This window comes from Coffea arabica, chromosome 6e (assembly GCF_036785885.1).
Source record: "Coffea arabica cultivar ET-39 chromosome 6e, Coffea Arabica ET-39 HiFi, whole genome shotgun sequence".
NCBI classification, from domain to species: domain Eukaryota; kingdom Viridiplantae; phylum Streptophyta; class Magnoliopsida; order Gentianales; family Rubiaceae; genus Coffea; species Coffea arabica.
Genome location: NC_092321.1, coordinates 6,742,236 through 6,754,190, shown reverse-complemented (window position 1 = coordinate 6,754,190; position 11,955 = coordinate 6,742,236). Strand labels below are relative to the sequence as shown.

At 36.3% G+C, this 11,955-nt stretch overlaps 1 protein-coding gene across 5 annotated transcripts; it reads right to left on the bottom strand.

Moving 5' to 3' along the window:
- LOC113695883 (CBL-interacting serine/threonine-protein kinase 24-like) lies at positions 1-8,256 on the bottom strand. Of its 5 annotated transcripts, none has more exons than XR_003449636.2 (15): positions 7,305-7,907; positions 6,673-6,735; positions 6,444-6,515; positions 6,002-6,109; positions 5,836-5,910; positions 5,579-5,632; positions 5,000-5,125; positions 4,131-4,220; positions 2,678-2,800; positions 2,235-2,354; positions 1,612-1,728; positions 1,298-1,354; positions 894-968; positions 611-820; positions 1-272 (listed from the first exon to the last, which is right to left on the bottom strand). XR_003449636.2 is itself a non-coding variant. In XM_027215067.2 (15 exons), the coding sequence occupies exons 2-15, from the start codon at positions 7,470-7,472 to the stop codon at positions 692-694; spliced, it is 1,377 nt and encodes a 458-aa protein (XP_027070868.1). In that variant the 5' UTR covers positions 7,473-7,492; positions 7,933-8,256; the 3' UTR covers positions 178-691. The 5 variants fall into 5 exon arrangements, 4 of the variants coding, with proteins under 4 accessions (XP_027070868.1, XP_071910915.1, XP_027070867.1 ...); XM_027215067.2 differs by adding an exon at positions 7,933-8,256 and having other exon boundaries at positions 178-820; positions 7,305-7,492; XM_072054814.1 differs by having other exon boundaries at positions 178-820; positions 7,305-7,492; positions 7,722-7,908.
- Between the last annotated feature and the right edge of the window lie 3,699 nt (positions 8,257-11,955).

The window sequence follows — 11,955 nt, the reverse complement described above, 5'->3', positions numbered from 1 at the left end:
TTCGCAAGTGAATTTGGCGTACTCTGCCCCTTTCCTCGTACTGCTGCCATTCAATTGTTAAACTACCAGTCGTTCATACAGCACTACCATCACTACCTTCAATATCGTGTTGTATGAAGCATTGAAGCATGGAAGGGGCCAGTTTGAGAGTTGAATGCTAGTAGTACAGTGAAGAGGTACAAAATTCCGCATAGATTGCTTCCAAGAGTCAAAACTCTGCCAAGAGGTGGATGATCCACGAAGCCAACGAAGAGGGTTATGTTCTTGACAGTCTACAAAAACAAAAATCCACATGATAAACCCTAACGAAAATAGTAAAAATTGAACACTACTTATTTCCTGTAATCCAAAGATATTTACATAATGGACCTATTGTTCATATAAAAAGATAGTTTCCTTGCATTTCATACATCACGATGTACACATCTTGAACTGGGTACGTCATTTTGTGGAGGATACAGCTTCTCTTTTCACAATTATGGTTGAAGGAAGCAGCTTGGAAGGGACCATGCAAAGAGCCAGTACGTCGATGTACCGCAGGGCAATACTAAAACAAATCTAGTACCCACACAGGAGGCTACATATTTCACGCTATATCAAATTTATTCACCTGCACTGGATTTGACGCTACATCAAAGCCCAAGCGCCACTTGCTGATATCTTTGTTGTACTTGTTAATGGGGATGGGCTGCTAACTGATTTGCTTCACACCTGCACAACCGGATCGGCGAGTCATAGTTCCAAGCAGAGCAGTGTCTGAAACACCCTCCTTTGTTTTCCAAATAATATGATCAAGCTTAGCACAGAAGTTCTTGTAAAACTGCAACAAATAAGCCATATAAGCAGCATTAACTAGCAAAAACAAGCAAACTTGCCTGACAAAACAAGCTAACCTTATGATACTCAAGCGTATCCCCAGCAGCCTTTCGGACATCCACCATGAAAAGAGACGGTGCAACTTCAAAAACCTTAACATACCAAGCAAAGTTAAATCAGAAAAGAGGATTCAAGCTGCTAGTCAATGGTGGGCCACAGCCAATGGGATGGGCTCCTCAATTTCTCTGGGAGGTTAATGGTGGGGATATGACTATATTCACATCAGAGATTCAGAATTAGTCATGTACACCAACTGCTTGGGTGTGTAGACCATTTTTCTTCCCTTACTGCAACTTATCTAAAATAATTCACTATGCCCAACATCAACCTTCCCAAACAATTGAAGGGGCAATAGATTGGGCCTATGATCCAGTAAGGACCTCATATTGAAAGAAGTTTGAAGTAATTTATTCAGGAATACCTCCAGAACAACAGCAAATTGACCAGCCTTGTTTGCAGATACACCTTCAAGTCTTGTCTGTATAATACAATAAGTAAAATTCCTTGGACCACAGTGAAAAGTTGATTAAAAGAAAAAAAAACTTTGCGAACAGGTTACTTTGCCGTGTTAAATAACAAATCTAACTCTAACTAGCATCAAAATATTTCACCAGGCATTTGTGCTTTTGATCAACTCTGATATCAAAGAACTTGTTATAACCAAGACAAGCACAGAATTCAATAGTTATACTGGTAAATATTGATAGTTGGACTTGCTTATGCTTCAACGTGTACCTTGTAGTTTCGTGTATGAACCTTTAGACCGAATGATTCTCCAGCTGCTTCAATTGTTGCAATTATCACTTTAGCAGGTTGGCGTGAAACAAAACGGGTTTGCCGCTTGACACAGTCCTGTATCAGGTAAAGGTTTAGTCAATTGCTTCTGGTTCATCAATGTACAGCATTGTTAGGGGAATGGAAAACGAAGGCACTGGGATTAGCATGTCAAATAGGTGTACAAAATGAAAGGGTGAAACTTCCTAGAAAATAAGTCAACCCTGCAAATGCAGAGACACACCACACCCACAGAGAGAGAGAGAGAGAGAGAGAGTGTGTGAGTGTAATTGTTTATGTGTTATGTGTCTAACTTCAGAAAGGTGGGGAGGAACGTATCACCAATTCCAACCCAAAGATTCCCCAACTTGACGATTCCACCCTTCAGAAAAAATAGAAGTTGGAGAAAGGACATTCAGGAGAGGAAGAGAAGGAACAGAGCTGTAATCAATTGGGATGTGATTGGTTCGTATCTACCATGGTCAACATTACAAAGGAAAAAAAAAAACAATTAGCAATTGATGAGCCATTGATTTCTTTTGTCTTCTGCTATTGATAATGAGCTGAAGAGAAAACAAGTCTACCTGCTGCCTGTCAAATAAGACTGATAGGTTTAATCCTTGAGATAGAGTAATCATCTCAAATGCGTTCATGAGGAGAGGGCCACTGTCCTTATTTTCAGATTGTTCTTTTACATAGTGATCCTGCATAAATGAAGAACAAGACAACCAATTGAAAGCCAGAGACCTAATAAGCAAGCAACTTTTGTTGGGTCTAAAACAAAAGGTTTTTAAAAGAAAAATCGATAATCTTGGTCCTAAAAGCATCTTGTTATTCTATCTCCAGTAAGTACCTACAGATCGAAGGATGTTGCAACACAAGACAAAATATTGTCGGAAAAAATACCAAAACCGAGACATCACATGAGATGTTCTCAAAGGCGTGTTGAAACCTCACTTATAATTCTCTACCAAGCTACATATTTTGCTCGGTAAATTTATTTTTATCTCATATAAAAGGAGACAACCTCGATGTCATCAAAAACAGCATCAACATCATCCAAATTCACCGCTTCATCTTCTTTGTGTCTGACAGCCACGTAGTTTTTCCGGAACCATCGGTCTCTTCTTATTCCATCAATCTTAATTCGCTGCATTTACAATTGATTCAGTTACAGAATAAAGAAGTCAATCAGATTTCATAAAAGGGAATCACATATTAGAATGATGTCAAATCCAAACACAGGTGACAAAGTTTGGACACGACTTTTCAGTACATAAGAATAAACCACTTCAGAAGTGAGCATAAAATTTGCTGGGTAGGGGCTCGTACTACCAGATCAATTGCATCAAGACCAAAACATGCTGGGACATTTATGAGCTAAACATGCAATACAGACTTGTCAACCATTGTATGGTATGGGGATTATATGAGCCAGAGAAAAGAGGCATCTCTTCATGCTTTAAATGTCTCGTGTCATTTCATCATAAAAGTGTTTTCTGATTACTAGAAGAGAAGGAAATTTGTCAGTGACTTGGGTGGATTAACTTTTCCATTTACATTTGGTAAAACCTCTCTCAGACAATCAATGACACAGAAGAATCATTTCATGAGTCTACTCTATTTTTATCCAAAACCTTTTCATCTACCATGTAACTCTGCAAATTTTGGTACATTTGTCAAACTACCATTGTGTCTTGATGCTTCATCTCAATATAGTTTTCTGCCTCATTTTCAGTTCATCTTAAATTGTTCCACTACTATTATAATGTTCTGTATAGTGATAAATAAAACTGGTATCATTTCTTGACCTTGATTTCGTCAAAATTGTGAAATTTAGAGATAGAATGCATTAATTTCATTGGGTAAAACTTCAAAAGTATGTAATGGTATGTAAAGATTTTCAACAACGCAAGCAAAGAGTAAATACAAAGCAATGAAAAAGGATGCTACTTTTATTTGCTTGTTAAGAAGAGAGGGCCAAATACACAAGAATAAGACAAGAAATTTCCTAGCTTGGCCTATACAAGAGAGCAAGCTTGGCCTATAAAAAATTATTTCACTTCATCCATTCCACTGAGCCTAATTTAGAAGAAACTTGCTTTCTTACTTTCACAAAAAGAGAATTAAAGTTGGTGGCCTTTGTGAGGAACATTTTTCAATTGGCATATCAATGCCCTAATAACAACACAGGATCTTTATTGCTCCAATTTCATTCGATCATTCATAGTAGCCTCTAACACATCTTGACCTTTCTAGCTCTCCAAAATAATTATTTTCCTCGTGAAAACAAAATAAAGTCAGAACAGATCTATACAATCCTTTTTATGGTAAATTTCTTCTAGCACTACTTTAACATTTTAAAGCTACAAGGACATAAAAGGAATCAACAAATAACGACCTATTAACTTCTGGTCCACCTTTATATTAAATACAAAGAAATGATCTGTATTAAAAGCAGATATGATATCTTCACTCACAGTTTCAGGGTTGGGATCAAGTATTTTAAGTAACAATGCTGCAACACCAGGAGAAAACCAAAATGGACATGAAAATTCTGCAGCGTTGATCTGCATATACAAAAAAAGAAGTCAGAAATTTTACATGCTAGTGCAGACACTAAAACATGTTCAAAATAGTGAAGAGATACCATGGTGGAAGGTATACCTACGTCAGCAAAAACATGGAGAGGGACAGAGACAGAGACAGACAGACAGACAGACAATCAAATGAACATCAAGGAAAAGATGGGCTACCAGACCAACCCAGTCACATACAGGAAATGAGTTTGCTGAAAGGCTCAGACACAGTATATGTGGTTCCACTGCCAACAGACGGACAAGCAGATAGACATGGGGGAAAAGATGGGCTGCCGACTGGGCGCGTACAGAAAATGAGTTTGTCGAAACGCTAAAACACAGTGTATGCGAATCCATTGTGAAACAGTTTTGACTTCCCTATGCTAGGTTACTGTAAAATTTAAAAAACAGTTTCTCAAAGCTATGGTTCAAAGCTCTCTTGATGTATTCACAAAAGCTCAACTTCAACAAAATAAATGAATGGACATCAAGAAGCATGACAAGAGGTGGGGACTTAAGCATGAGATGATAAGCCAAATCAGATCCAGAACAAGATATAAAGGTCCCAAACATACAACGAAGTAATAAAATACAGATCACCAACACTCTTCTGTGTGACCCTCCAACAAAGTAAAAGGCCACGAATTTCAAAAAAATGCATCACAAAGGTGTGTTAGAGGACCTTCTATAAAGCAAATTGGTAAGTTGAAATTTATTTCAATATTACTCATGCATATTTAACGTGCTCAATAGTATTAACAGTAGCTGACCTTTTGATACAAGGTTGGAAGGTCTCTCTCATCAAAAGGGAGGTATCCTGCTGTCAACACATAAAGAATAACTCCACATGACCACAGATCAGCGGCAGCACCATCATAACCACGGTGGCTTAACACCTGAAGAGATAGAATTATTTAACTCCCAGGAGATTACGAGATGAAATGAAGTCTAACCAATAATGCATAACAGTAATATATAGAGATTAAAGAAGAAATGACTGAAGGCACAAAAAAGCAGATATTCTTTTCACCTCCAAGCTCAATTCAAGCCATAAGGCAAACCACAAGTGTTGAGAGAGTTATTAGGTTAGGAAAGACCTAGGAACAAGAATGCGCAGAACAATTTAGATAGGAGGAAAAAACATGTAATTTCTTGTGAAGACGACAAACTTCCTCAAATATTGACTTAGGATTGTCGTAGCCCTTCCCATGAAAAGTTAACAAAATCTGAGTAGGCACATGAAAAGGTTCTATTGAGAAAAAAAAAAGAAGATATACTGAAAAGCCTGCCGCAGCTTTAAGGACCTTGCAAGTTTGAAATTCCAATTAAAAGAAGTTTAAGAAACATGCCTCAGGTGCCACATAATTTGGAGTTCCGCAAGTTGTATGTAGAAGATCAACTCCCTGCCAACGAATTTATGCAAAGGAATAGAACCATTAGTTTAGTTGAATATCCACTGCTTTCTGTGTCCCCCAACTTACCGAATGGAGAAAGAATAAAGAGTTGACAGAAAGAAGCATAGAATATAGAGAAGCTAAAATTGCATCTATACAGTATATATAGGCTAAAATTCAAGAAAATGCTAATCGATTAGGTCATTACTTACTTGTTGAGGTAGTGCACTGAGTCCAAAATCAGATACCTTCAAGTTTCCTTGGGAATCAAGGAGCAAATTTTCAGGCTAGAGATCCAAGATACACTTTCAAAAATTAGGATCAAAACCGGGAAAAATATTACTTGCTATATTGAAGTCAAAAAGTGCAATTTCGAACCTTTAAATCTCTGTGGTATACACCCTTACTGTGACAGTGTGCAACTGCATCTATAAGTTGCTGAAAGTACCGCCTGGAATCATCCTCTGAAAGCCTTCCCTGGTGAACCTGTTCACGCAAAAGAACTTTGAGGTAGAGTTGCAGCTGAAAGTTGCCAATCAGAAGAACAAAGCTCTGTGGACCAAAACAACGTCAATAAATTGAAACAGAAACCAGAATAGAGCTTAAGTTCGACTTTAAATTACAGAAATAACAGAAACCTGTGAATCCTACTTGTGAGAGAACTTCATTGGCTGCAGAAATGAATATCCAAATGCATTTTATGCTTGATAGTGTTATTAATTCACGATCCAAGAAAAGGCTTATGCATAATGATCTTAGGCTTGAAGTTTTTGCTTTAACCATGTTATTTTATGTGTCAACTATAGTGCAAAAGGCTTACAATTTTATCAAAGAGTTCTCCTCCAGTAACAAACTCAAGTACAATGAATATCTTCGTCTTGCTTGCTAACACCTACAAAAGAAAAAATAAAATACAAAATATAAGCAGCAAGCCGAACAATGACAGCATCATACACAGAACTCTTAATTTGTGACAAAGAAAGAAAGAGAGATAGATAGATAGACAGAGAGAACGGTAATCCGGTAAATCATGGAAAGTTTAAGCTTACCTCATGAAGCCTGACTATGTATGGATGTCTTACTATCTTCATTATTGAAATCTCTCTTTTTATCTGGTAAAGGAGTAAGCAAGTCAGTAAATTCATCCACCCTGAGAGGAAGAGACAAGTTAAATATTAAAAAAAGAAATCTTTCACAACGTTGATTCACCTCAAATTAAGGTGGAAGAATTATCAATTTGCGACTTACTGTTGTATGCATAAGTCTAGGTAAATTATATAATCCCAAGTAAAAGAAAATGAATTTCCTCTTGGGCTCTTACTCTCACTAAATCTTCTTCTTTCACGTAAAAGTTGGACAAGAATATCGAAATATTTAACTTTTGGAAGGCATTGCATGTATATTAAAGAATGTCTTCCTTTTCTTATCATTTTCCGCTTTAATGCCCATAAAAGTCCCATAAATGTGGAGTATCTTTTCTTCGAATCAAAACGCACACACATATTTAATCAGCTGATATTTTACTTATCTATACAATAATCCGAATATTCAACAATGGATTCTGACACCAACTGGAAAAAGTAAAACTCTGTAATTTAGGGATATGCAGCTATAGCCATTTTAAGAAATGCATCATCCCCTTTCAAGGTAAAATTTTGAAGAGGAAACCGAAATTGGATACCTGATCAACCATTTTGTGCTTGAGAATAGTACTCTTGGCCAAGACTTTGACAGCCACGCTCTCGCCCGTCTCGGTGTTCTGTGCAAACTTAACCTTTGCAAAAGTTCCTTCTCCAATGGTTCTTCCCAGCTCATACTTGCCTAGCTTTTTCTTCACCACCCTCTTCATTCTGTCTCAACGCTCATTTCCTAACTCCCACCACCACCACAACAAATATCTCAGTTCTCAACCAGCATATAACACACCTCCTTAAGAATCCGTAATAACTCCAATATAAAAAAAAAAACTAAAATAAAAAATAGGTGAATAATTCCCCCGAGCCCCCAAAAAAAAAACACAAAAGCCCCCAGAAATTCACATGATCACGACATAAATTCCCCAAGAACAAATAAATCGCCATATAAAATGGTCAAATACATGTACAGACGAAGAACTCTTAGCACGTCCATTCACAGAAGCATGTTTATAACCTCGCAAAAAAAAATAAAAAATTGCACGATAAACATATCAATCTAATTACTGTCATTTTTTAGAAGGAAGGAAAAAAAAAAAAAAAAAAAACCAAACACAAAAGCTTAAATCGACATCATTAGGCTAACATCAGCTAATTGAAGAGACAGATACATGCCTGTATAATCAACGTCGAGCAGATGCGACCATTGCGTGTTTAAAAGAAAATGCGAGAGTATTATGGAATATTCCGGCGAGAATTTTTTCAGAGAAGGAAAAGATTCGACAGAATATATAGCACGGAGGCAAGACTCGATCGTCGGGCCGCAGCTGAGTCAGTCAGTTGGATGCAGCTGGACGTGGGCGGTCATGTGGAACTGGAAACTTGAGAGAGACCCGGAGAGGTCGGAGATGGATGGAGATACTCGGGTTGTTGTCTACTTTTCCTTTCTTCTACTACTCTTTTGAAGATTTAACTTAACCGCTATTGAAGTACTCGTCATATAAGTACTCCTACTTGTAGTATTTATGGTAATGCCATAAAAACTGTCAAAGTTTCTGTAAGGTTTGATGCGACTCTAAACAATTGTCAACTTTGTAGTCTATTCATTTGAATATGTTAAGAGCATTCATTTGTCAATGCATTAATAATCTTTTACGTGTCATTTGTTCAAAACTTAATTTCATTAACCGACGTATTTGTTACAAAATAAATTAATTATTTGTTCAATTACTAAAAGTTTCTTATCACAATCCTGAATCCTCCTTATGGGTTTCATGCAATTCCTCCAGAAGAAATTTTTTCTGTCAAATTGCAAATAAAAACAAATTCTCATAAGCTCCAAGTTTTTGTTACCTTTCGTGATGTATATATAATTTTTTCTATTATAAACCAGGTGCAACGCGAACACAAACATGTAAATCCCGCACACTTGATCATGAGTCTCACATGTTTGTCCCATGGTGCAGCTGTGCACCAAGTCACAGCAGATGTTGGATAAATGATGGATTTTCAAGAGGTGGGTTGCATAAAAATTCAACTTTAGATGACGTCAGTTATCAAAATTTGCATGCGTTGAAAATTTTACTACAAAATCATTTCAAAACTTTAAGGGACATTTTACACTCAAAAAGAACAGTTAGATAAATTCCTGAAACTATTTTTGTGAAATAGCGTACATCCGTTAATGGAAGATGCTCGAGTTGTCAACGTCGACTAATTAATGGATTACTTGCTGACTTGGCTACCCATCCATATGGAGAAATAAACCTTAGTCGGTCATCGACGTCACGAACAATTTAAGCGTGCAATATATTTTCTTCCTCTTATATTTACTGTCTTTTCTGTCTATGACACAAAATGCATCAATGTCTTTGCTTTTTTTTTTTCAACTCACTAGCACCAAACAAGAATGTCTTAATACATTAACCCAAAAAAAAAAACAAGAATGATTTGTATGATACTTCATTATTGCTGGGGAGGGGGATGAAATTTTTAATTGCGAATATGTTTTTAAATTTTTTAAAAAAAATATTTTATTCATTCTCTCATCAAACATATATCATGTTACAAAAAATGGCTACAGTATTATTATAATTTTTAAAAATAATATTCTATTTAAATTTATCAAATAATCTTCTATCCATACCCGCTTTGTTATTTGGCTTTTATTATTAGCCAACTCAGATAGTTTCCGACAGTCGGGACCCTATGGCATCAAAAGTACTACTACTTAAGACCAACAAACAGTAATTAAAGTTTAGATTCTTTTTAAATGAACTTTGAGCAAATAACAATCAATGGAGGAGATCTCATCATTTCCTCAATCCTCAAAGATAGGGGTGTCAATTGAGCTTTTTTGAGTCGAAGTTTGGCAAATTCAATCTCTGACTCACAAATTATATGGATTTTTGGATTTCAGGTTTTGGGTTCATATTAAAAGGGTCGAACTCAACTCACATTGTTATATGAGTTTCGTGCTCAAATCTGTTTTGGCCCAAATTCATAATTAAATACATAATTAAATATAAAATATATTATATAGTTATGAATAAATACAAATTTATATATAAATTATCAACATTTTATGTCGTAGTATGTATAATTTCAAATTATAGATATTATTTTATATAATTTACATATATATAATTATACTCATATAGGGGCCGAGTTTATTCGGATTTGAATCGAATATGACCAAAACTCAACTCATATTAAGTTCAGGCCTAACATTTAGGTTCAAACTCTGTCCGATCCAGTTAAAACTTAAGCTCAGTGAGCTTTTCTTTGGATGGAATGGGTCTGAGTTCGAGCTGAACCAATCCCCTGAACAATCCTACTCGAAGGTTTTGCAAATTGCACATAAAGTGGTTCCGTCCGTCCAAAAGAAACATTGCAAATATGCTGGCATGACAGTTAAAGGTCCACTTGTCTCTTCAGAGAGAACCCTTCACAGAAGAAGTATCTGAAAGGCCCCAAATTGAGTGCGTTTCTTCATGCAACTAATCCTTGGCAAGCCTGGGGTAGGTTTAAATTTGAAGGGTCTGATGTCCAATCTCTCTTTGTCATTTCTGTTTTAACCCTTTTAATACTCCAGCAGGTCTGATGTCCAATCTCTCTTTGTCATTTCTGTTTTAACCCTTTTAATACTCCAGCAGGTTTTCAACTTTGTCTCATGTTAGTCATGTAGTATCAGTAGTACATCTAAAGTGTTGATCAAAGAAAGTCTTGATTAATGATGTTAATTAATTTGCTCTCTAGTGGGTTGCATTAGCATTTCATTCAGATGGTTTAAGAACTCAAAAAGTCACAGCCAAAACCATCAATATAAGAAGAGGTATTGAACCAGGACAGTAGACTGTGAAAAGCCTTCTCGTGCATATGGGTATCTAGTTCCTTTTGGCATTTTCTTGCAAGAAAATTTCAATCAATGCGATGGCCCATGCATAGGGTTGTAATCGAGTCGAGTCGAACCCAAGTATCGCCATACTCGAGCTCGACTCGACATAGAGATAGGGATGCTCGAGCTTGAGCGAGTAGTATTATTGGAGCTCGAGCTCGAGCTCGAAACTTGCTCTCAGTACTTGAGCTCGACTCGTGGGCTCAAGTCCATTTGAGCATTCGAGCCTTATCGAGCTCTATCGAACTCGAATTATTAAATTTCATTTTCTTGATAATTTTTGAGTGAAAAGTCATTATTGCCCTTTTAAAATTTTTATATAATTTGAAACATTTCGTAAATTCGACAATTTTTTTAGGTATAATGGTAATTTTATATATTAAATAATATATATAATTTTAATAATAATATATTAAATAATTAAAATTAAATATGCTCGATAAGGCTCGTCGAGCCTCCGAGCATCTCTTCTGGATGCTCGAGCTCGACTCGATAGCCTTATCGAGCTGCTCGAGCTCGACTCGAACTCGATTTGACCGAGTTCGAATCAAGCAGCTCGGTTCGATTACAACCCTGCCCATGCACGAGGGTTGGGTCTGCCACTAGCTTCGAAATCCAAAGTATGTAAAAAGACGTGACTAGAGCGGCACCTGTCTAATCCACTGTGGAGCTGTTTTCTTTTGACATTTTTGTAGGGGATGATTAAGATTTGGCTTGATAATCCGCTCAAAAGGAAAAAAAAAACCCAAAAAAAAAAACAAAGAGAGTATAAAAAGGTAAGAAGAGAAGAAGAGATATATGATATCACCTTTACTCTGATTAAGTGAGAATGAAAATTAAAAATCACATGGTCAACCTAGTTATAATAATAAATATATCAACGTGGTTCTTATCAACAAGGAGAGTTAAGGTTTGAAGTAATAAAAAACCTAAAGCTTTGAACAACCTATATATGCATGTTGCATACAATTTTGCATCAAATGGTGTCAGCAACTCAGCATCTTCCAATTCATTTGAGCGCTTGAAGCATCCCTTGAACAGCAAAATGAGCTTGAAGGTGGAAAATGAACTAAACTGAGGTTCGTCATTTGCTCTCCCTCCCTCAATAGTGAGATTGTCTTAGTTTGGTTTGCTTCTTTTGAATTCAACTGTTAAAAATCTGTTTTTGTAGAAAGTTTGATTTACAATAATCAAGATATGAAGAATTTGAGAGCTAGCAGTTGAATTTTAGACTTCTTAGGCAAATCAGAGTTGGTCTGCATGCTTATCAATGATAATAAAATGTTCTATTCCTTTGAGGC